Raw genomic sequence first — 23,908 nt, 5'->3', positions numbered from 1 at the left:
AACTTAACCAAATCCGGACGCCGACGCATGTATGAGTCCAACAGCTCTACCTATTCTTCGAATAGTCGAGCTAAAAAGACGTTATACGCAAACCAATGGATTCACTCGCTGTATTTTTGCAAACTAAAGAAGAAATAAATGTTGACCCAAAAACCAACGTAACAATTTATTGATAATGGTAATGTGGAATACTAGGATTGTAGCATATCCTAACATTGGAAACGTTTGCTTAAGGTCGAATAAATCTATGGGGAAAACTCAATGTTGTGCTCAGTGTCACGAGGGTAATGTACCGACATAGTATTGTATATAGCTCATTGGTATGTCTTTGTGTTGTGTCGTTATATGTCCCTGTTTGTATGTTATTTATGTCTAGATTTATATGTGAACATCGCCTATATCACTATATTTGTGTCCTATATCATTTTTTCATATATCCATAATATATTCATCAATCATAACATGTAACACCAAGTATCATTTTCATTTTTTCCTAACAACTAATTATTGGAAGACGGGCCTCTTCTTCTTCTAATTTACCCGGATTAACTGGCACGCATGCGCACTAGAAATACACTTCTTATGGTTAGCGCCAAGAAGGCTTGTTTTGCTGTCTTGATAATTTATTTTGTCAAGCTTTGTTTCTGTGCCATTGCAGGTAATTTTGGTTGTTAGTAATTCATTGCTGATGTAATTGTTATTTCATATTCATTTCGTGCGTGTTACATGTGTCATTTGCACTAGAAATAAACTTCTCATGGTTAGCGGCAAGAAGGCTTGTTTTGCTGTCTTGATAATTTATTTTGTCAAGCTTTGTTTCTGTGCCATTGCAGGCAGAAACATACCATCCCTTAACACAGAAAGAGAACTCTCTGACATGAGTAATGCACAGAAAATGTCGCCCACAAAGAAAGTTACGTCAATACTGTCGATAGCATGGATTGAAATGTCATGACATCTAAACCGCGTGTTTTTTGTCCAGGCTATCTATAGGGCTAATTTATTAATTATACTAATTTACTTATGCTGCTGCTGAAACCAGAGCACAATTTTGATGCCCTGCATGATGCTTTTCACATGCAAAGTGTGTTATTATGATTCAATGACATTAATACATTCTTCTGCATGAAAATATTGATGGTCACAATAATGCATTGACTATTTCCTTTCTTTTATTAAACTTCATATAACCATACAATTTCGTTTATTTGTCTTCAAATGATGGCTAATTGGTCAACCAAGATATTTACGTACCGACTCTTTTTTTTTGAAAAGTAAAGCTAAGACCTTGGTGGCAATTTTGTCACAAAATTATATGAAAGTACGGTACAGCCTATAATTGATTATAGTGCCCCTGTATGGGGAACTTAAGGCACTTGCCTCCAGATTTTGGCTAAAGATTGATTTTTCTTTAAAACTGAAGTTTGGACATATAGTGAACTTTAGAACACGAGTTTTTTTGTTTCTAAACTATCTTAAAAATGCGAAATAAAGAAGAAAAAACAAGCCCGAGTCGAGAATCACGGAGGAATGCGTACTTAACACGTGTTGAATATAAAGCTTTATAATTAAGGCAGTTAACATCCGGTACCCCGTTACAAACGCTTTTCAATTTTGAATGGAAAAAAAGTAAAAACAATAATTTTCCATAACATAATCTGTCAGTAACAAGTTTTCAAAGCCTTCTTAAGTAATAAAGCAACACTTTCCTGATATCTAAAAAAATCTTTTTGTTGTTGTACGATCTGGAGGTCAGTGCCTTTAAGTCCTATTCTAATAACAATGCTGCGCAAAATCGTGCTATGCGCGTTTTCCTAGGTCTTGGAAAATATACCCCAACTGCAGCTCTTGGTTGGCGATCACCATTATGTGGTTCAGTAAGTCAGTGACATAGATTTAGTAGACTGAAAAATAGGATCCATGATGTAACAAAAAAAGCAAGAACTATAAATGAAAACTGGCAATATAGGTTTGTACAAAATTACGATCAAATTACAATGATATGCTTACAAGAACCACTCTCGAGTTCGCTTCCTGGAAAATCGGCTCACTTGTATTTCGAGCTATAGTTTTAGCTACCGTATTGACTTTAAGTAAGTACTGTAATATCTTTTTTTTGTCTCTTAAAATTCAATTTTTAATGGATGTGCATTGATCTGTGAAATATGTATTTATGATGTGCAATGATCTGTGATATATGTATTTATGATGTGTATTGATCTGTGAAATATGTATTTATGATGTGCATTGATCTGTGAAATATGTATTTATGATGTGCATTGATCTGTGATATATGTATTTATGATGTGCATTGATCTGTGATATATGTATTTATGATGTGTATTGATCTGTGATATATGTATTTATGATGTGCATTGATCTGTGATATATGTATTTATGATGTGCATTGATCTGTGATATATGTATTTATGATGTGCACATATGAGACATAAAGAAACTCACTCACAGACCGCTTTAGAGACAAAGCCGACGATATATATGTTGTTCATCCGCGCAAAACAGTCTCCAAACTCACTTCCGTAGAACAAAAGGGCCCTGAAGGCCCTTTGTCGCTTACCTGACCAAGTTCTTTCTCCCAGAGAACCTAGTATTCAATGTGGCCTAGATTTCATGGAGACAAACATTTTGACCATATTTTATGTCAATCAGGTAGATCATTATCCAAGATTTTTAATGATTTAAACTAATGATGCTTCAACAGAAATCCAGTTATTACAGTGTATGATTTATCATTTCACAGTGAAAAAACATGACTGTAATGACTCTTGCATATTATTTATGGTCATCTTATTTACTGGCCAGGATCTCTAGGTCTACCTGAGGTCTACACAAGGTACCTAATACTGGCCAGGATCTCTAGGTCTAACCGAGGTCTACAAGGTACCTATTACTGGCAAGGATCTCTAGGGCTACCCGAGGTCTACACAAGGTACCTAATACTGGCCAGGATCTCTGGGTCTAACCGAGGTCTACACAAGGTACCTAATACTGGCCAGGATCTCTAGGTCTAACCGAGGTCTACATAAGGTACCTAATACTGGCCAGGATCTCTAGGTCTAACCGAGGTCTACACAAGGTACCTAATACTGGCCACAAGGTACCTAATACTGGCCAGGATCTCTAGGTCTACCCGAGGTCTACACAAGGTACCTATTACTGGCCAGGATCTCTAGGGCTACCCGGGGTCTACACAAGGTACCTAATACTGGCCAGGATCTCTAGGTCTAACCGAGGTCTACACAAGGTACCTAATACTGGCCAGGATCTCTAGGTCTAACCGAGGTCTACACAAGGTACCTAATACTGGCCAGGATCTCTAGGGCTACCAAAGGTCTACTAAAGGTACCTAATACTGGCCAGGATCTCTAGGGCTACCCGAGGTCTACACAAGGTACCTAATACTGGCAAGGATCTCTAAGTCTACGCGAGGTCTACGCAAGGTACCTAACACTGGCCAGGATCTCTTGGTCTACCCGAGGTCTACACAAGGTACCTAACACTGGCCAGGATCTCTAGGTCTACCCGAGGTCTACACAAGGTACCTAACACTGGCAAGGATCTCTAGGTCTAAACGAGGTCTACACAAGGTACCTAACACTGGCCAGGATCTCTAGGTCTAACCGAGGTCTACACAAGGTACCTGATACTGGCCAGGATCTCTAGGTCTAACCGAGGTCTACACAAGGTACCTGATACTGGCCAGGATCTCTAGGTCTAACCGAGGCCTACACAAGGTACCTGATACTGGCCAGGATCTCTAGGTCTAACCGAGGCCTACACAAGGTACCTGATACTGGCCAGGATCTCGAGGTCTACACAAGGTACCTAATACTGGCCAAGATCTCTAGGTCTAACCGAGGTCTACACAAGGTACCTAATACTGGCAAGGATCTCTAGGGCTACCCGAGGTCTACACAAGGTACCTAATACTGGCCAGAGTCTCTAGGGCTACCCGAGGTCTACAAAAGGTACCTAATACTGGCCAGGATCTCTAGGGCTACCCGAGGTCTACACAAGGTACCTAATACTGGCCAGGATCTCTAGGGCTACCCGAGGTCTACACAAGGTACCTAATACTGGCCAGGATCTCTAGGTCTAACCGAGGTCTACACAAGGTACCTAATACTGGCCAGGATCTCTAGGGCTACCCGAGGTCTACACAAGTACCTAATACTGGCCAAGATCTCCTGGGCTACCCGAGGTCTACACAAGGTACCTAATACTGGCCAGAATCTCTAGGTCTACCCGAGGTCTACACAAGGTACCTGATACTGGCCAGGATCTCTAGGTCTACCCGGGGTCTACACAAGGTACCTAACACTTGCCAGGATCTCTAGGGCTACCCGAGGTCTACACAAGGTACCTAATACTGGCTAAGATCTATACGTCTACATATACTAGTAGGTGGCAGCTAGTACCTCGAAATTTTGAGTAAATAAATAATAATACTTTTGGCACTAATGCGCTGCCGTATAAACCTGATGACGGTAGAAAATAAATCGTCTAGAAAAACGTGGCAATTGAGCAGTTCGATATAAATAAGTTTATAACTATAGTACATGTATTTAATTTGTGAACAACCAAAATTACTTCTCAATAAAAATATTAACATTCTGTTTACTAACAGGCCATTGTAACATTGACATATCAATTACAAATAATAAACGAGCATCCTAAATAGTTTGCATAACATGATCACTGAAGCGTCGTGGCTAGATGGCAAATCAAGGTTGTAAACTCCAAACTGTACCCACTGTACTGAACTTTCAAAGTTACCCGAGAATACCGTTATATCATTGGCCAGTGAAATATTTTAAGGCTTTGAATGGTTAACCAGTTCGTGTCCTCTCTTATCTTTGAAAGAGTAAGGCAAAGTGTTTGGGTGTAAATGTTTAACGTCACACCGAAAACTGTATGTTATATAGCGACTTTCCAGCTTTTCACGGTGGAGGAAGACCCCAGATGCCCCTTAACCTCCGTGCAATATTTCATCACGTGCAGGCACCTGGGTAGAACCACCGACCTTCCACAAGCCAGCTGGATGTCAGCGTCTTGCCTGTAAATGGCATAGGTGACAAATCAGTTTTTGAGATCCACATAGAGAGAAACATTTCTCGCTACAAATATGTGAAAGTTAAAAGAATTTGTTTCCTGTGACCAGTTCATCCGTAGTGACTTATTCTTGACATACGCTTTTATACCCGTTAGTAGAGGGAAAAGGGGATTTTCGCGGACATCTTGGATGGTGGATTACATATAGTTTATATAGACAGCGGCCATCTTGGATGGTGGATTACATATAGTTTATATAGACAGCGGCCATCTTGGATGGTGGATTACATATAGTTTATATAGGCGGTGGCCATCTTGGATGGTGGATTACATATAGTTTATATAGGCGGCGGCGATCTTGTTTGGTGGATTAAGGTGGATTATTAGAGACGGTCACGCTGGTTTCCGCGCAATGTTAGCGCTCATTTGCTTCCATAGATTTTGGCGGACAATTTAAAATTTTGAAAAGTCGCAGCGATCATTTTTAAATAATTCAATTTGAGCATACAACTTGTCTTTACTGCGAGATGTTTAAACTGATAAAACGTTATGGGTGAAAGGTAGACGCGCTATTACAATAAACCTTTTACTCTAGCGAGTGTTTAAACCCGGTTTTAACAGATTTAAAAATCATTATGGCGAAAAATGTCAGTTACAAATTTTATGGATCATGAAGCCACTTTGGTTTCCAATCTAATTAATCGACCATTGAGACATATGAATGTCGTGGTTTATTCCGCTTTAAACTGGTTGACTGAAAACTTAAACGTTAATAATTCACCCCTTTTAGAACGTTGGAATCAGATTGAATTTATGTTTAGATATATTGTACCTTATTGGAACTGTGAGACATTATTTTTAAACTACGATAGTTTAATCGATGGGGAACTAGAAGACGATTTTGGAAGTGAACTTTTTCGTTATGAATACTAAAATACTAGTACTCTAGACAAAATTTTACAAGAGAAATATTTTTTCCTTAACTTTTACAAAAAATGGATTTGAGAACACATGATGAAGTCACCAATTTTGAATCCTTTTGGATGAATGATTATGAATTGTATCCTTGGGTGGATGATGAAGTACAGGACATTGACTATAATGTTCGATGGACACGACATTATATGATCGGCCTACTCAGGCATTATCCATCAGGGTTTAATGCGGTAGCCCGCAGATATACAATGCTACGCCATTGGTGGGATGATCTTTGTTGTTTTACACATACAATAACGGAATATCAAGTTAGTGACTTTGAAGATTTTATACCTAGACAGTAATTCTCTACTATGTTTTTGTAACTTGTATAGGAAAAGTCATAAATGTGCTTATGACTTTTGAAATAAACTTTTGTAATAAAACTTTACTTTCTTGTAAATACTGTTGTACTTGTTCTCTGAAAACAGTACATCGTATAATCACTAGATCATACTTCAGACAAGGACACCCACAGCTTGATACAGGTTGGGAGTGCATTCATTGTAGACACTGTTGGTGGAACGAATACCATCAGTATAATTTATAGTTAGGGAGTAACATACCACGAACTGATCCATAGTGTTTCAAGAATTAAACTATTTAACAACCTTAGGACATTCTAATCGACAAACTCAACGTCAGTTAATTCAAAATTTAAGTTCGAGACAAATAGATACCATTGGTGAAATTGTGAGAAGACTATACAAACAATCTGTTATCATCTTATACCGAGACTTCCTTATATTCGAATACTACAGACAACTCATCAGGACTTTAGCTTCCCGCCAAGCTAACAGACGAAGGAAAAAGAATCTTTTACTAAGATATCATTCATTGCTTGTAAGAATACTTAGGGATCATTATATTTATCAAACTATAGCGGCAGAAATAAGGGACTACATTACACAGACCGAAGAGGAATAAAGTCACTGTTATTTTTAAAACAGATTTTTAAATATGGCACAAGCGCAGCTGCTATTTACAGAAGATTCGTCGGCTTATTTAAGGGAGTGTGGCTTTGAAATGGTGAAGTGGTGTCCATTATCAAAATCAGTCTTTTGTACATTGGATGATAAACATTATCTTGTTGTTAAGAGAAAGCGAAATAATACAGTAGTTATTTTAGGAAAAGGAAAATCTCGGCTGTCTTTAAACATAAAGCAGTTCGAATCTTTGTGTGATATAAAGGAAAGCGTATTGCTATTAGCTTCATTTCTAGCAGGACAGTCATAATGGATTGTATAGAACTAAAGTTTCAATCGCCAGAACTAAAATTTTATGAAAATAGACTAGAAACGTTCGAATCCTGGCCTGAACAAATGCAACCAGACAAGTACCAACTGTCATCGGCTGGCTTTTACTATACAGGTAGAGGAGATATTGTGCAGTGTTTTTCGTGTTCCCTAAGACTGAATAAATGGACAAAGCAAGATAACCCAATGAAAGAACACAGGTTGCATTCAAAACATTGTTTATTTTTGAAAATGGTTGGACAATTAAATCGGTCTGAGAGTTCTTTTCTTCTTGACGAGGATCTAAGATGGAGTCCATGGAATAGTTCTTTTGTTTGGCGGTAAACCATGCTGAAATAAAAATTTAAAATTTTGAAATAACCGTTAACAATAGTGTATAAAAACCTAGGAACTTTGAAACTTTATTCATTTCTGTTTTGACACTGCTTGTATAAACATGTCTAATCTCAGACTAGAAATCCAACAATTAGACTCTATGCATGATTGTAATGATCAAGCACGAAGTGATTCTTTGATAACTAACTTTAATCCAGTTGACTTCGAAAACATGCAGACAGAGGAGACTGAACATTGTCCAATTAATTACTGCTCACCACCATCAACCAGCGTCATGTTGATGAACTCATACTTTGACTTTATGTATGCGAAGGCGATGCTTGACGTGAAATATATGGTGATAAAGAAGAACTGTTACGGATGTCTAGTTGATCACCCCTCACAAATGCATCACGATTGTATTATGAGTGATCTAAGTTGCTTTTTCAAACAATTTAAATTACATTCATCAATATATTAATTGTTTAAATTAAATATTGTAACGCTTTATTGAAACAAAATATATACTTACCGAAGACAGAGTTATTAAGGAGTTTGTAGCCTTGATGTTGTTTTATCTTTGTAATCAGGCTGTAAAAGAATAACATAAATAAAACACAATAAATTAAAAAGTCAATATAATTTTAAATACAACTACATGTATAAGAATAATAACACTAAATTACATACACAACAGATGTACATCTTTATTTTAAAAACATGAGGTATAATACACCATTCCTACTTCCTCAGGATTAGCTAGCTTTTGCGATGATATGATCGGGTGTTCACTAAGGAAACAAGTTCGAATCCAGCTGGGAATGACAGAATTGTTAGGTTACCAGCATGGTTATACAGTATAAGTCGCTCAACATTTTTTAAAGTAAAATACTTATAAGGATATTACACAAGTATTCTCCTTCCAATCAAATTTAAAACTGTTAAAAGCTATTTGAAAGACGTTAAATGAAGGATACTAATACAGTATATTTCTCACCAGACAACGAACTGGTTCTCCTGACCCAACATATAAAGCGAGTGGATGCGACATGCCTTCGAGATTCTGACATGAGAGTGTATCATATTCACACATCACTGCCTCAACTGATGGTAAGTTGCTTAGATCAATTTTACCATTTACTCGTCCCGAGAATACAATTCTTGTAATTTCGACATCTCGTGTTGAGTACTTGTACCTCTCATTGTTAGCCTCTCCTTGACAAGTTAATATGTGATAACTAAGACTACACGAATATTTCATGTCAACAATTCCCCCAGCAACCACATTCCATAGTATGTAACTAATAAGACAAGGAAGGAAATACATTTTTAATTTCCTTTTACGTTTTATAATTGCGTAGCAGTGTTATATAAAAGGTGAAGGTCAAAATTGTTATTATTTAATGTACTCAAAGAAATCTTTGTAGCGGAAAGATATCAAAGGTTATAACCCACTAAATGTAGACAGTTTGGAGCGGAGGGCCTCAAGCGGTAATGGTTGTAGGCATAAATATGAAAGTTTGATTACAAAGGGGGTAATGCTTGCTGTCACTCTTGAAACTAAATAGACTCCAATCTTTTATGTGACGTAATAATTGCTTAGGCTTCTAACCAGTACACCTCTAGGAGTGTGCTTTGTATAGATATATTTATACACTTTTTAAAGTTCTTTTACACATTTTATTAAAAATAGATTTACAACTATTTAAACGTATTATAATTTACTATGGTTATTTTCCTTGACGATGGTGTATGAACATATCACTAAGCAATGAAAACTCATAAATATAGATGCTTGTTTAAAGGACCAATCAGAAAGAGACACATTTTATCAAGGTGTATTGTTTTGTAAAGATGACCAATAGAATAAACAGAGGCACACTCTCTTCCTAATTTAAAACTAAATGTACACTTTAACTTTAAACTATTTTTGAAAAAAGTTCAAATTTGAAAACATGTCTTTTAGCGAGAAACATAATTTTTCAGGAAATGTGGTCAAAGCCACAAAAAAACTAGGAAAACATAAGGAAATTTGTTTAAATCAATTTAATGGGTGGACATACATTCATATCAGTGACCAAAAGCACTGCTTTCTAGCAGGTGGAGGGTTTGATATTTCTAAGTCAAAATCCGTGACTTTGAATATGGAGGAATTTACTGCATTGTACAATTCCATGGACAAAATCAAATATTACAATCAACTCTTTTGTGGAAAGGTGAGTTATAATAATAATAATAATAATAATAATAATAATAATAATATAGATATTGTGTTAAAACTATTGGTTATATTAAAAGCCTTTACTCTTTTTAGATGTATATTTTAAATTTATATATCTATGAGAAAAGTGCTGACAATTATACCTATACATACTGTTTTTAAATATATCTAAGTATCTGAAATATATATATCATCAAATGTGTATAGCAAGAATACGTTATTCACATTTAACCATGCACATTTATCCCTGACAGCAGAATACACCCCAGCAGCCAATACAACAGCAGCCAATACAGCACCAGCCAATACAACAGCAGCCAATACAACAGCAGCCAATACAACAGCAGTCAATACAACAGCAGCAGCAGCCAATACAACAGCAGCCAATACAGCAACAGTCAATACAGCAGCAGCCAATACAACAGCAGCCAATACAACAGCAGCCAATACAGCAGCAACAGCAGCAGATTGTTCTAACGTCACCCTCATCCCCTCCAGTGGTAAGTTTGCTTTTTCATTTGTTTTACTTTATAAATGAAATTAAGAATTCTTATGTATTTTAAATTTCCTTTGTTTTAAGTTATAAATGAAATTTCATTTTTTGTTAGGTTACAATCTACGACAATGGAGAGGAATTCGAAGGGGGGGATGAAGTGTTTTATGCAGTTCCCGTAAGATTGCTTTTTTTATTCATTAAATAAAAATAATAAACAACTATATGTTTACAGATACTTTTAATCCACACAAAGAAATATTATATAAAAGTAAGTACATATCAATCTTATTAAAGGAGATATTGTATAGACTAAGTTGATTCTGAAACAAATATTATTTACATAAATTTAAAAAACATAAATTGTAAAGTATCATTCATAACTTAATAAAATTAATGTCTTTTCATATAATATATAGTAACATTAACTTTTATTTCAGATCACATTACCACAATAGTGTGAAACGACATTGAAAAACAAAATTTTGTGTGTGTAGTGACTAAAATTTTATGTATAATTTGCAGTGGATTAAATTTTTAACTATTTATTTTTATTTTGTAATGTCCATAGGCTAGTGATGTAATACCATCATCTAACAGATAACGCTTGTCATCGAAGCAGCAAAGTCCTATTTTGTTAATTTTTTCCACATATATTTCATGGTTATGACTTCGAATAGAACTCATTTGTGAAACTAATTGAGAATGATTGAACAGTACGTCTTTGTAATTTTGAAATCGTAAATCTTTTTTTACAACCACTTTAGCAATGCCTTTTGCTCGTTTGTCTTCTTGACCATCACAGCTAAAGGCATACATTTTTGATCTTAGACCACAGTATTCAGAAATACATTTTTCATTAGTTTCACTTTTCATTTTTCCCATGACCTTTTTATTCGTGTTGGATTGCAGAAAGTGATCTTTTGGAAAGTCAGATGTATCAAACAAGTGTGAATGATTATACATGTCTTGAAATAAATCTTTAGTTTCACAATGGAACAGAAATGAGTCAGTATCTGATAGCTGTAACTGCACTTTATCACCATACAGTTTCTTTAAATGATTGTAATAAAAGTCATACATAGTTCTTTTCGATAAATCCAGTACTGTCATACCAATGTAAATAGGTTTGTTTAGCATTACTTTCATTCTGTTAAGTTCCACTCCAACGAGATCTTCAGAGAAAATCCTATGTGTTTTATATGTCGGTTTAGCTGAAACTTTTTTTAAGCGCGTCTCTGTATGTACCAACTCCACAGAACGATGCTTTCTTAGATTCTCCATGGTCTTTCCTGAAATATTGAATAAGTGTGATTATTATTTTATGGATTATTTTAATAAGGTAAGAGCGTTTTTTAAATTTCATCAAAAAATTATTTCATGCATTAACTAATCATTTTTTAAAAAAAGTTGCTTTTTCAAACAATTTAAATTACATTCATCAATATATTAATTGTTTAAATTAAATATTGTAACGCTTTATTGAAACAAAATATATACTTACCGAAGACAGAGTTATTAAGGAGTTTGTAGAAATTCTTTTCAAATGTTGTTTTCGCCTTTTGTCTCATGCTGGTGTTGAACTCAATATATGGTTTCATAAAGGCTTCTTGTTGAAATTTAAGCACTCTATGGATTCTTTTCAGTTTCAGACCGAGTTGAAGATACAGTTGAAGATTTTTATAGTGAAGAACATAGTTGTTTTTATCTTCAAGAGTGGTAAGTAACTTTTCAACTTTTGCTCTGGATGGGAGTGTATCTTTGTTGTGCAGCTTTTTCAATACTTTCTGTGCATAAGGTGATAGGTTTTCATTAGATATAAATTTCCTTTCAGGAGCCAAAGGATAGTCATTGTGACTATCATGTAAATTTTTTGGATATTCTAAATCTACTTCCAATATATATCCCTTAGATCCATTCTCTGGAATTGTCCTAACATCAAAAGATTGAATTTCTTCCTCAGACAAAAATGTAAAGAAACCGACAGGCAATTTATCTGATAACGAAAGCCCGTATAAATTGTTTATATCATAATAAGCCAAAAACGAGGTTTCTTCATTGGGATTATAATCGTCTAAATAAGGATTGTTTGCTTTTTTGTATCTGTTTGAGATCTGACTAATACCCCCCCTAATCCCCTTCTCAATAAACAGAATCTGATCTATATCTGTCATAAGTTCTAAACTCACACCTGTCATTTTTAGCATTGCTTGCCAACTAAGACCAGGACTGGTATAAAAATGACACGGATCAAGATCATAACATTTCTGAGACATATCTCTAAAGTTTTCAAAAACATCAGCTAACAGTAATACATCTGTTTTTAAGTACAAATCATGATAATCTCCGAGTGTTTTTAAATTACATGTCTTGAATACATTTTGGGCATGTTCATACTGTTGTTGTGAAATAGTTTCATTTGTTAAGGAAGAGTAGAACTCATGTATTGCTGGAAGTTGAGTTTGTTTAAATTTTTCCCATGTATCCATGTATTCATAGGGATAAACACCCTTTCTGAGTAACAATGTAGTATGATCTATTATTTCGCTTTGAAAATATTGAAAAGCGGACAATCCATCTTGCGCTAAATTCTCAACTAGCGTTTCTAATGAGGAGGGTAAAAAGGCGAATGAATCAATAAATCTTAATTTTCCTATACTGAAACTGATATACTTTTCTATGGTTTGTGGAATACAATTAATTTTATAATCTTTAAATGTGCCTATGCTTTGGCATAGCAAATGACCATCAAAATTTTTCAAGTTATGGAAAATAACTGGAACAAAATCGACTTGTTTGCATTGTAAGTTACAATTTGAGTGAGCTGCACCAATGTATTTTCCAGTAGTATGATCGTGATGTCTCACCTTTTTGTCTTTATTTACAAAGTAATTATGACACAAGCAACACTTATCTGCAAACTGAAAATCAGTTTCCTCCCTGGAGGATAAATCTAATGGTTTTATGTTTTTGAGGTGTTGTTGTATTTCTTCACTTTCCCTAAGAAGACATTCTAAAAGTTTTTTGGAAGCATCCGGACCTCTATACACTACTGTTTCCTTACTAAAGTTAGGGTCTGTACAGATGACTTTATAACCAAAAGAGCATGGTTCTAATAATTGAGTTTGTGTGCTAGAACCTTGAGAGCTTTCTTCTAAGGGTTTGTTTAAAGTCTCAAAGTCAGCATAAATCACATATGGCACACGTAATGTTTTCTCATAATCTTTAAATTCAAGGAAAGCATCTTTGTTTAATGGTAATTCTATCTTTTGTTCACTGTGAACTTGACAATAGGAAATATGTTCTTTAAGCAGAGACTCTCTGATAAAACCGTGTAGGCAGTAATGACAATAATAATAATCACGGTTACTTTTTCTTTGATTAGTTAAAAACCTGTTTAAATTTTTAATTAGAACGTAATGAGATTTGTTTTCTGTCTGTAAAAGCAATAAATTAACGTGATGAAGCCTACCATTGTGTTTTGTAATACGTAATGGTAAAATGTCTCGATCTTCGTAAGTAAACACGTTGACAGATAAAGATGGATTCTGTTTTTCAAATGTATTGATTTGACTTATTGAAACTGGATAATTGATACCTTTCATGTCTAATTCTTGTTCAAAAATTTGATAATCACTTACCAGAGGTGAATCCAAAGGGTGTATTGAAGCGAGACAACTCCAGAGAAAGCATTTAAAATCTACATTTCTGACATTCAAGAGACTTTGTAATCGTCTCAGTTCTTTAGGTAGTTCAATATAACTAGATCCAGAAATGGGCGAATAAATCACAGTGTGTATAGTTAAGCTGACAACTTTTTTAAGTACCCATCCGGACGATTCTCGAATGTACTTTTCAAAGCTCTGGAACATTTTCTGAAAACTTTCGTTTAGATCATGTTCATCAAATGTTATTAAATTTAAAGAAGTATAGGTCCTGCTTCTGAAATGGGGGGTTGTTGTTTGTTGACCATCTGGAGTATCTTTCACTAATTCCACTTGAATCGATAAGTACCATTTGATAGCATTAGTTTCTAATCTCGTTGATAAAAAGTCTTGAATTTGTGTCCGAACATTGGCAAAGAATGTTAGCATATCATATTGCTCATGTTGATTAGGATGAATGGTGAAATCTTGTAGAGTACGATTTAATGCAGTTTCATTTGTAGTATAATTATGGTCTCCATTTCTAGTAGAATCTGTGTTAGATGGTATAGCAGTATAATTATGATCTATGTTTATAGCAGAATCTCCAGTAGATGGTATAGCAGCATGATGTTTGTCTTGAGGTCTGCTTCCATCAATGTTAGAGGATGACGGATGTGTATAATCGTGATCAGATGATGTCACTTCAGAAGCAGATGGTCCAGCATAGTCATGTTCTTGCGGTGCAATAGTTCTGGAAGATGATGCATGTGTAGAAGTAGGTAATACTTTGTGCGGTGTTGCATCCCTCCCTCCTTTCTGCTGATGTACTCGTTTAATGTGTTTTTGTAGTACATCCTTCCTTCTAAACTTTTTATCACATAGTGAACATTGCAAAAAGTTACTGTGTGATAGCACATGTCGAGTTAAGTTTTGTTTTAAAGTAAAGTTTTTAAAACAAATATCACATTGAAATCTATTTTCTGTTTTTAATCTTTTCTCATTATTTTCTTCTAAATCCAATTTTCGTTTTAAAGATTGAATTTCTTCTTGTAATTCCATACAATTTTCAGGATATTCCGCAAGAAGAGAATCAATAAAGTTTTCATCTGACATGTTTACGAGTTAAAATCAAACTGACTATAAAGTGACTCAATACGTCCTATTAAAGTACATAAATTGCGCTAAAAATTTTAAAATGTGCGCCATAAATTCAAATATTGTAATCAATCCAGTTTCTTTTCTTTTGTTTTTTCTGTGCAATTGGCATTGTCTTTTCAACGTCTGTGTATGAACGTTTCACATAAAGCTTTTTATTATTCATATTTTCAGATGGTATCTGTTCTTTGTAAGAAAGTAATTTTGTTTGGTTATTGTTTAATTCTGTTGAAGATATTTCCCCTCCTTTTTGTTCTCCATTGTCATGAATAGGATCGTTTTTCCCATCTTTAGATTTTAAAAGTAAATGTTGATATTTCGATTTTGGAATCAACACTAATTCTTGAGCCATGTTTCACACGGTTTGATTAATAAAATAACTTGCTTTAGATATTTTATAAGCAGCTCCTTTCTTTCTTTCCTAGATAATCCTTTTGATAGTAGTTTATCAATGACAGTTTTATATCGTCTCAAAGCTTTTTTATTAGTTCTAGAAATAATTAAATTTCCTGCTAATGCATTATAGATAATTTCAATTATTACATCCATCTGACCCTTAGTAATATGTTGAATTAAAAGTTTTTGTTGTTTCTTGTCAGTGTTTATTAAGTATTTTAAAAAATAACTTTCTTTTTTCACTCGCTCACTCATATTTTTCTTTTTCGGGTCTGAAGACAATCACTGTCTGATTTGGAAAGATATCCGTACGGAGCTTATATAGAGGGTCGGAATGAGGGCTGATGTCAATTAGTAGGTAGCCATACTTCTTTCGAATGGCTTTTTTATAAGCATCCATGAAATACTTTGTTTCTCCTGGAAACATTTGTTTGGCTAAAGTTTGAATCTGTAGTTGATCTCTCAGATTGCTGAATAATACAAAGTAATGACTGTTCAAAGATATGGTGCGAAAATATTTGCCGCCAGAAAATAAATTTTGAACTAAAAAAAACACTGAAAAGTTACTGTGATGGCTGTATATTGTAAACAAGTTTACAATATCAACACTTTCGGATGCCTTTTGCACTAAATCATCCAATATGAGTATTTTAAATTCCGATTCAAAAGACCACATATCCATATCTTCCTTTGATGGTAATCCTTCAAAAAACTCAATATGTTCAATGTTGGTTTTCATTTGATCATACAAAGGTTGGTAGGTGGAATAGCAATAAATAATCTTCGTTGGAATTTGCTTAAACATGGTTCGAGCATTTCTAAAAAGCTCAAACATAAAGGAAGTTTTACCGCTTCCACTAGCTCCTGCAACAATACAAGTAGCAGGACATTCAAATTTAATTACAGATTCCGTCATGATGTTTTAGGGTCAAAGCACTGTTATGAAATAAACGTAAAAATAACAAGTTCATATATATACTTACATAAATTTTATTAATGGTTTACACATTTGATTATATGCACAATTATTTTCTGTACAATCTGAAAATATTGATGTGATATAATTGTATACAAATTCATCATTACATTTTGTATCATTTAAAAACATATTTACAATATCATAGAAACCAACACCATTAAGTCTATGTAATAAGAAAAATAAACAATACATTCCACACACCTCACTGTTAAAACTTTGAAGCTGTTTGTTATTTTTCAGCATTTTCGGAAATAATGACAGGTATTCTGGAAAGTATTTATTATAGTAATCAATTGATTTACCATAACTATCGAAGTATTCCACCATGTTTAAATTCGGAAAAAAGAAAGCACACCAGTGCTCCCCACTTTGAGCATAAGGTTGGGTATTTGCAATAAATCCACTAGGAAAAGTTAGATTTAATGATAATTTATCAGCTGCAAACACACCTAGTACATATTTCTGTAAAACAGGGGAACAACTTATACAACATTGTAGTTGTGATGTGTTCATTCTGCAATAATGTCTCTTTCCTTATTGATTTGAAAAAAACCTGCTGATTCACTGTACACTATACAACTAATAGTTTCTGATAAAGCCTGTTTAAATTGAACATCTAAACGCACATGTCCTGTTCTCACCAGAGTCAAAAAGTTATTGTCTGAAAAGGATGGTTCCAATTGAAACGCAAACAGCGTTGAAGTATTTACAAAGTCTTCTCGATTAATATTCAGTCCATCATTTTTATCCCACATATCATTTGTTACAAACAAATTTGTGTAAGCTTTTATAAAAGTCTGTCCTTCTGCTTTGCTAAAATTCAGTTTTAATGGATTTCCTCCCACTGGAATTCCATCAGCGTATAAGCATATGCTCTGAATGTTGCAGTTCAGAAAATGAAATGGATTTGATTTATAGTCTCCTGATAAAGCTTTTGATTTTACAAAAGCAACTATCACTTTGTTTGGTTTCTGACCTTGAAAAATATTATCCCATGTATATACTGTATTTCCAGTGGGTATGCTCTGAGATCTACACTCGACACGATTAAACGGATACTTGGCTGTGTTGTTCTTTAACATCTCTGAGTGGGCAATAATGACAGCTGGATTCACCTTAACTTTCCTAGCAAGTAAGTATATATCCAAAATTTCTATTTTGTAAGCAGGTGTGTCATCACCAGAAGATAGACAGAACGCTGGTGAACTGCGATACAATTTCAGTTTAACATCCACTTGATTTAATAAATATCTGTCAATTGTAAACAAGCTGTGATAAATGGGGCCTTGAAGATCAACCGTTTTGGATCCATCTATGTATGACTGTCGAATAAAAAGTCCGTTATTGCCACCTTGTGCATCTGGGTCTTCCGGGTGATCATTATCGTCTTTCACAAAGAGCTGTGATGAAAGCTGTGATTCGGAGGCCTCTGATCCATAGTACAGCAAACTTCGTATCATAGCATTGTATGGATTATAGTTACATGTTATAATAGCTTTGTTTTGTAATGTCACTTCCGTAGTTGAAAATAACGCTTGTAAAAATAAATTCACAGGTCCTACTTTTTTGCTGGTAATGCTAGAACCGTTAGGGTTTGTTACTTTTAGTTTCACATGTATTTGTGTTCCTTTTAAGTCAAGATAGTCCATTGAATTTTGTCCACTTATTTGAAACTCGATTGGGGTATCATCTGATACTTGAGATATAGGACGAATTTCTTGAAAATACACATCATTCACAGCTGCTTGAGTTGGTGGTAAATCAAATAACAATAAATTTTCGGGCACACCTTCCGTAAATCCATCTTTAGTAAAATATGACATTTTTACTTAGCAAAAAACTTTTGAATTAAAACACTATTTTTATCCTTTTTATTTACGTTTTTCCCTTTTTTACTTTTCCCTTTTTTATCTTTTCCACGCGTTTGTTTTGTTTTGGTGTTGTTTTTCTGCTTTTTCACAGTTTTAATATTATTTTGTTTCGATGTTTTCGTTCTAGTTTTAGATGTCTGCTTCCCTTTATGTCTAGTGAGTTTATGAAGCAATGATAAAATTTCTGACGTATTTATATCATCTCTTTTCACTTCGCTTTTGGCTTGATCTACAGCCTGTTCTGCTAAAGAAACTGCTTTAATTGGAAGGGTGGTGACACTTGAATCCGTTGTGACATCTTTATTTATTGTAAGTCCTTTGCCTACTTGTGGTTTATGATTTTTAAATAATGCAATCCATTTCTGTGGATCTGGTACGTACAAGTTAGAGCGACTCATAGCTAGAGTAAAACGGATAGCGTTTAAAGTGAAGTGTTATATACACAGGTGAAGTTATAAATGAAGCCAACTCTCCGTCACTTGTTTTTATAGCAAATTCAAAGTCTTGCAATTCACACTTTTTCACGGGTATATAAAACGGTGTATAAAAGATATGCTCCCATTTATTTGTAGCACTACTATCCACACGTCTTAAAAGCGAATGTTCACTACCATTGTTAATGCTTTCCTTACAAACGGTTGATGAAATAAATAAAGCATTATCTGTCTGTTTTTTACGTTCCTTTGTATCTCTTGACATGGAAATTTCGCACAAAGCAACTTTCCAAAAACCATCAAATTTTAATGGAACTTTTAACTGTACTTTAAAATGAAATGGTTTGTTTTCAGGAAATAAGTGGTTACTTTCGTTGTCCATAATATAAACATAACGATCCATGCTACTTTTCTTTAATTTGATCTGCAGCAATCCAGCTGTTAAATGTGCTTGGAAAGCCTTCCCACTTAACAAAATACTGTAGTTTTCCTTTAACTTTTCTTTTCTTTAAAATTTCTTCAATATACCACAAACTTTCGTCTGATTTATTGACGAGAATTATTTCGTTTTCGTTGACATATCCTTTAATGGGTTCGTTTTTTAGGTCAATGATTTTATAAAAAGGAATTCCTTGTCTAAAAAATCTGTTTTTAATTTTAAATACCTCAGAAGTATATTGTTGTTGATATGCACGTCGAAAAGGGTGTTTTAAATAACTTATTCGAATCAGATCTCCTATGACAAACTTAAAGCGGGGTGGTGTTTTAGTAAACTTCTTTGGTCTTAAGTATAACTTGCTCCAAATATCTGTCTCATTTGCTTTAGTAATCTCATTCGGGGCAAGGCCACCTAGACTTCTATGAGGTGACTTGTTATAGTTGTTAACTAAGTTTTCTAACTCATCAATATATCTGTAGCTACGTTCGTGTCTCATCATTCTGAACATCATCCCTCTTAAAGTACGAATCACTCGTTCAGCATAATTAGCTTTTGGTGTATTTTGTGTGGGGTAAAAGTAAATATTGTTTCTGTGTAAAAACTGTCTAAATTCTCGATTTGTGAATTCAGACCCTTTGTCCGTTCTCACTTTGTTAAATGTGTGATCTTTGAAAATATCCTTCATAGCATTTAATACCGTTTGTGATTTTTTGTTTTTAAGTGTTCGCACTATTAAGAAGCGTGAAAAAACATCTACAACTATTAATATAAATTTCACTCCATCGTTGTATTTTGAAATGTTTTCAACAGACATCAGATCCACATCGGCTTGATCGTTCAAACCAGCCACTTGCACTCTTGGGGTTTTATATTTATGTTTCACTTGTTTTTGAAGGGAGTAGTCATCCTGATTGTTAAGCCACTTCTTAATAAACGTTAAACTAAATACTCCAGGGTATTTTTCTTGCAATACTTTTTGTAACTTTATAGCACTTAAATAACTCCCAGGATTTTTGGTATTGAAATAATAATCTGAGAGAATGTTTTCTTTCTGTATCTTATCCATTGTGTTTGGCAAAGATAAAAATACGTTCTAAATGTGAGATGGTTAAAATAAGACTGAAAACAACCACTAGTAAAAAAACAACAACACATACACTTTCTAATCATAAATTATTTTACTTCACAGAAATATCAAATTTATGCATAATCATAATTCAAACATAAATAAGGTAAAATGCACACTAGAGTAATGCTAATATTTTTTTCAATTTTCACATGTTTACTTGCAAATAGAAATAAATACATTGTAAGCACATCTAAAACTGTATGTAAATAAAATGCTAAATGTCACCTTTTTTCAGAATCATACAAGTTAAATGTTCCATGGTTAATCGTTTCAACACATAAACCCATGAAAGTAAGTATATATTTATATGTACAATTACACATTGTTTTATCTACATTTTCTCAAACGTTAATGTAATGTGTCTCCTTTTTTAAAAGCAATAGTATTTTTATGAATGAAATAGTCTGTGTTCAGCATGTAATATACTGTTCATAGTTTTTCTTATTTTCCTCTTCCAAAGATTTGTTTTCATCACTTCAAGATAGTCTTTGCTTGATAACACCCGCTTGTGTATATTTATAATCTCGGAGGTTATGTTCAGTCCACGCACTGTTTCTTCCCATGCTAATAGGATCTTCTGCTCATCCACTTCTTTTAGCATTTCCTCAAAATAAAAGTTTATTGCAAATTCATCATCATTGATCAGATCACTCATAATACAATCGTGATGCATTTGTGAGGGGTGATCAACTAGACATCCGTAACAGTTCTTCTTTATCACCATATATTTCACGTCAAGCATCGCCTTCGCATACATAAAGTCAAAGTATGAGTTCATCAACATGACGCTGGTTGATGGTGGTGAGCAGTAATTAATTGGACAATGTTCAGTCTCCTCTGTCTGCATGTTTTCGAAGTCAACTGGATTAAAGTTAGTTATCAAAGAATCACTTCGTGCTTGATCATTACAATCATGCATAGAGTCTAATTGTTGGATTTCTAGTCTGAGATTAGACATGTTTATACAAGCAGTGTCAAAACAGAAATGAATAAAGTTTCAAAGTTCCTAGGTTTTTATACACTATTGTTAACGGTTATTTCAAAATTTTAAATTTTTATTTCAGCATGGTTTACCGCCAAACAAAAGAACTATTCCATGGACTCCATCTTAGATCCTCGTCAAGAAGAAAAGAACTCTCAGACCGATTTAATTGTCCAACCATTTTCAAAAATAAACAATGTTTTGAATGCAACCTGTGTTCTTTCATTGGGTTATCTTGCTTTGTCCATTTATTCAGTCTTAGGGAACACGAAAAACACTGCACAATATCTCCTCTACCTGTATAGTAAAAGCCAGCCGATGACAGTTGGTACTTGTCTGGTTGCATTTGTTCAGGCCAGGATTCGAACGTTTCTAGTCTATTTTCATAAAATTTTAGTTCTGGCGATTGAAACTTTAGTTCTATACAATCCATTATGACTGTCCTGCTAGAAATGAAGCTAATAGCAATACGCTTTCCTTTATATCACACAAAGATTCGAACTGCTTTATGTTTAAAGACAGCCGAGATTTTCCTTTTCCTAAAATAACTACTGTATTATTTCGCTTTCTCTTAACAACAAGATAATGTTTATCATCCAATGTACAAAAGACTGATTTTGATAATGGACACCACTTCACCATTTCAAAGCCACACTCCCTTAAATAAGCCGACGAATCTTCTGTAAATAGCAGCTGCGCTTGTGCCATATTTAAAAATCTGTTTTAAAAATAACAGTGACTTTATTCCTCTTCGGTCTGTGTAATGTAGTCCCTTATTTCTGCCGCTATAGTTTGATAAATATAATGATCCCTAAGTATTCTTACAAGCAATGAATGATATCTTAGTAAAAGATTCTTTTTCCTTCGTCTGTTAGCTTGGCGGGAAGCTAAAGTCCTGATGAGTTGTCTGTAGTATTCGAATATAAGGAAGTCTCGGTATAAGATGATAACAGATTGTTTGTATAGTCTTCTCACAATTTCACCAATGGTATCTATTTGTCTCGAACTTAAATTTTGAATTAACTGACGTTGAGTTTGTCGATTAGAATGTCCTAAGGTTGTTAAATAGTTTAATTCTTGAAACACTATGGATCAGTTCGTGGTATGTTACTCCCTAACTATAAATTATACTGATGGTATTCGTTCCACCAACAGTGTCTACAATGAATGCACTCCCAACCTGTATCAAGCTGTGGGTGTCCTTGTCTGAAGTATGATCTAGTGATTATACGATGTACTGTTTTCAGAGAACAAGTACAACAGTATTTACAAGAAAGTAAAGTTTTATTACAAAAGTTTATTTCAAAAGTCATAAGCACATTTATGACTTTTCCTATACAAGTTACAAAAACATAGTAGAGAATTACTGTCTAGGTATAAAATCTTCAAAGTCACTAACTTGATATTCCGTTATTGTATGTGTAAAACAACAAAGATCATCCCACCAATGGCGTAGCATTGTATATCTGCGGGCTACCGCATTAAACCCTGATGGATAATGCCTGAGTAGGCCGATCATATAATGTCGTGTCCATCGAACATTATAGTCAATGTCCTGTACTTCATCATCCACCCAAGGATACAATTCATAATCATTCATCCAAAAGGATTCAAAATTGGTGACTTCATCATGTGTTCTCAAATCCATTTTTTGTAAAAGTTAAGGAAAAAATATTTCTCTTGTAAAATTTTGTCTAGAGTACTAGTATTTTAGTATTCATAACGAAAAAGTTCACTTCCAAAATCGTCTTCTAGTTCCCCATCGATTAAACTATCGTAGTTTAAAAATAATGTCTCACAGTTCCAATAAGGTACAATATATCTAAACATAAATTCAATCTGATTCCAACGTTCTAAAAGGGGTGAATTATTAACGTTTAAGTTTTCAGTCAACCAGTTTAAAGCGGAATAAACCACGACATTCATATGTCTCAATGGTCGATTAATTAGATTGGAAACCAAAGTGGCTTCATGATCCATAAAATTTGTAACTGACATTTTTCGCCATAATGATTTTTAAATCTGTTAAAACCGGGTTTAAACACTCGCTAGAGTAAAAGGTTTATTGTAATAGCGCGTCTACCTTTCACCCATAACGTTTTATCAGTTTAAACATCTCGCAGTAAAGACAAGTTGTATGCTCAAATTGAATTATTTAAAAATGATCGCTGCGACTTTTCAAAATTTTAAATTGTCCGCCAAAATCTATGGAAGCAAATGAGCGCTAACATTGCGCGGAAACCAGCGTGACCGTCTCTAATAATCCACCTTAATCCACCAAACAAGATCGCCGCCGCCTATATAAACTATATGTAATCCACCATCCAAGATGGCCACCGCCTATATAAACTATATGTAATCCACCATCCAAGATGGCCGCTGTCTATATAAACTATATGTAATCCACCATCCAAGATGGCCGCTGTCTATATAAACTATATGTAATCCACCATCCAAGATGTCCGCGAAAATCCCCTTTTCCCTCTACTCCCGTTATTCATAATGAAATCGCGCTTGAAAGCATTAGATATATAGGGAATCGC

At 34.3% G+C, this 23,908-nt stretch overlaps 3 protein-coding genes across 10 annotated transcripts in view; 1 reads left to right on the top strand and 2 right to left on the bottom strand.

The window, feature by feature from the left end:
* LOC123566148 (ankyrin repeat and death domain-containing protein 1A-like) overlaps nt 1–23,908 on the bottom strand; it is a 70,801-nt gene that overhangs the window by 32,560 nt on the left and 14,333 nt on the right. The gene's annotated exons all lie outside the window — the stretch shown is intronic.
* LOC123563062 (PH domain-containing protein DDB_G0275795-like) lies at nt 8,190–23,856 on the top strand. 6 transcript variants are annotated; one of them, XR_006688727.2, is made up of 6 exons: nt 8,591–8,729; nt 11,980–12,052; nt 14,580–14,755; nt 17,526–17,642; nt 20,619–20,674; nt 21,448–23,856. XR_006688727.2 is itself a non-coding variant. In XM_045355635.2 (5 exons), the coding sequence occupies exons 2-5, from the start codon at nt 9,764–9,766 to the stop codon at nt 10,789–10,791; spliced, it is 396 nt and encodes a 131-aa protein (XP_045211570.1). In that variant the 5' UTR covers nt 8,595–8,729; nt 9,606–9,763; the 3' UTR covers nt 10,792–10,879. The 6 variants fall into 6 exon arrangements, 4 of the variants coding, with proteins under 4 accessions (XP_045211568.1, XP_045211567.1, XP_045211570.1 ...); XR_006688725.2 differs by having other exon boundaries at nt 14,577–14,755; XM_045355635.2 differs by lacking the exons at nt 11,980–12,052; nt 14,580–14,755; nt 17,526–17,642; nt 20,619–20,674; nt 21,448–23,856 and adding exons at nt 9,606–9,835; nt 10,098–10,340; nt 10,449–10,511; nt 10,774–10,879 and having other exon boundaries at nt 8,595–8,729.
* Nucleotides 10,871–11,969, bottom strand: LOC128559090 (uncharacterized). The gene is made up of 2 exons (XM_053550122.1): nt 11,838–11,969; nt 10,871–11,625 (listed from the first exon to the last, which is right to left on the bottom strand). Exons 1-2 carry the CDS (start codon nt 11,932–11,934, stop codon nt 10,871–10,873), a joined length of 852 nt encoding a protein of 283 aa, XP_053406097.1. The 5' UTR covers nt 11,935–11,969.

This window comes from Mercenaria mercenaria, chromosome 8, assembly GCF_021730395.1.
Source record: "Mercenaria mercenaria strain notata chromosome 8, MADL_Memer_1, whole genome shotgun sequence".
In the NCBI taxonomy this organism is placed as follows: Eukaryota; Metazoa; Mollusca; class Bivalvia; order Venerida; family Veneridae; genus Mercenaria; species Mercenaria mercenaria.
This window is presented reverse-complemented; position numbering and strand designations above follow the sequence as displayed.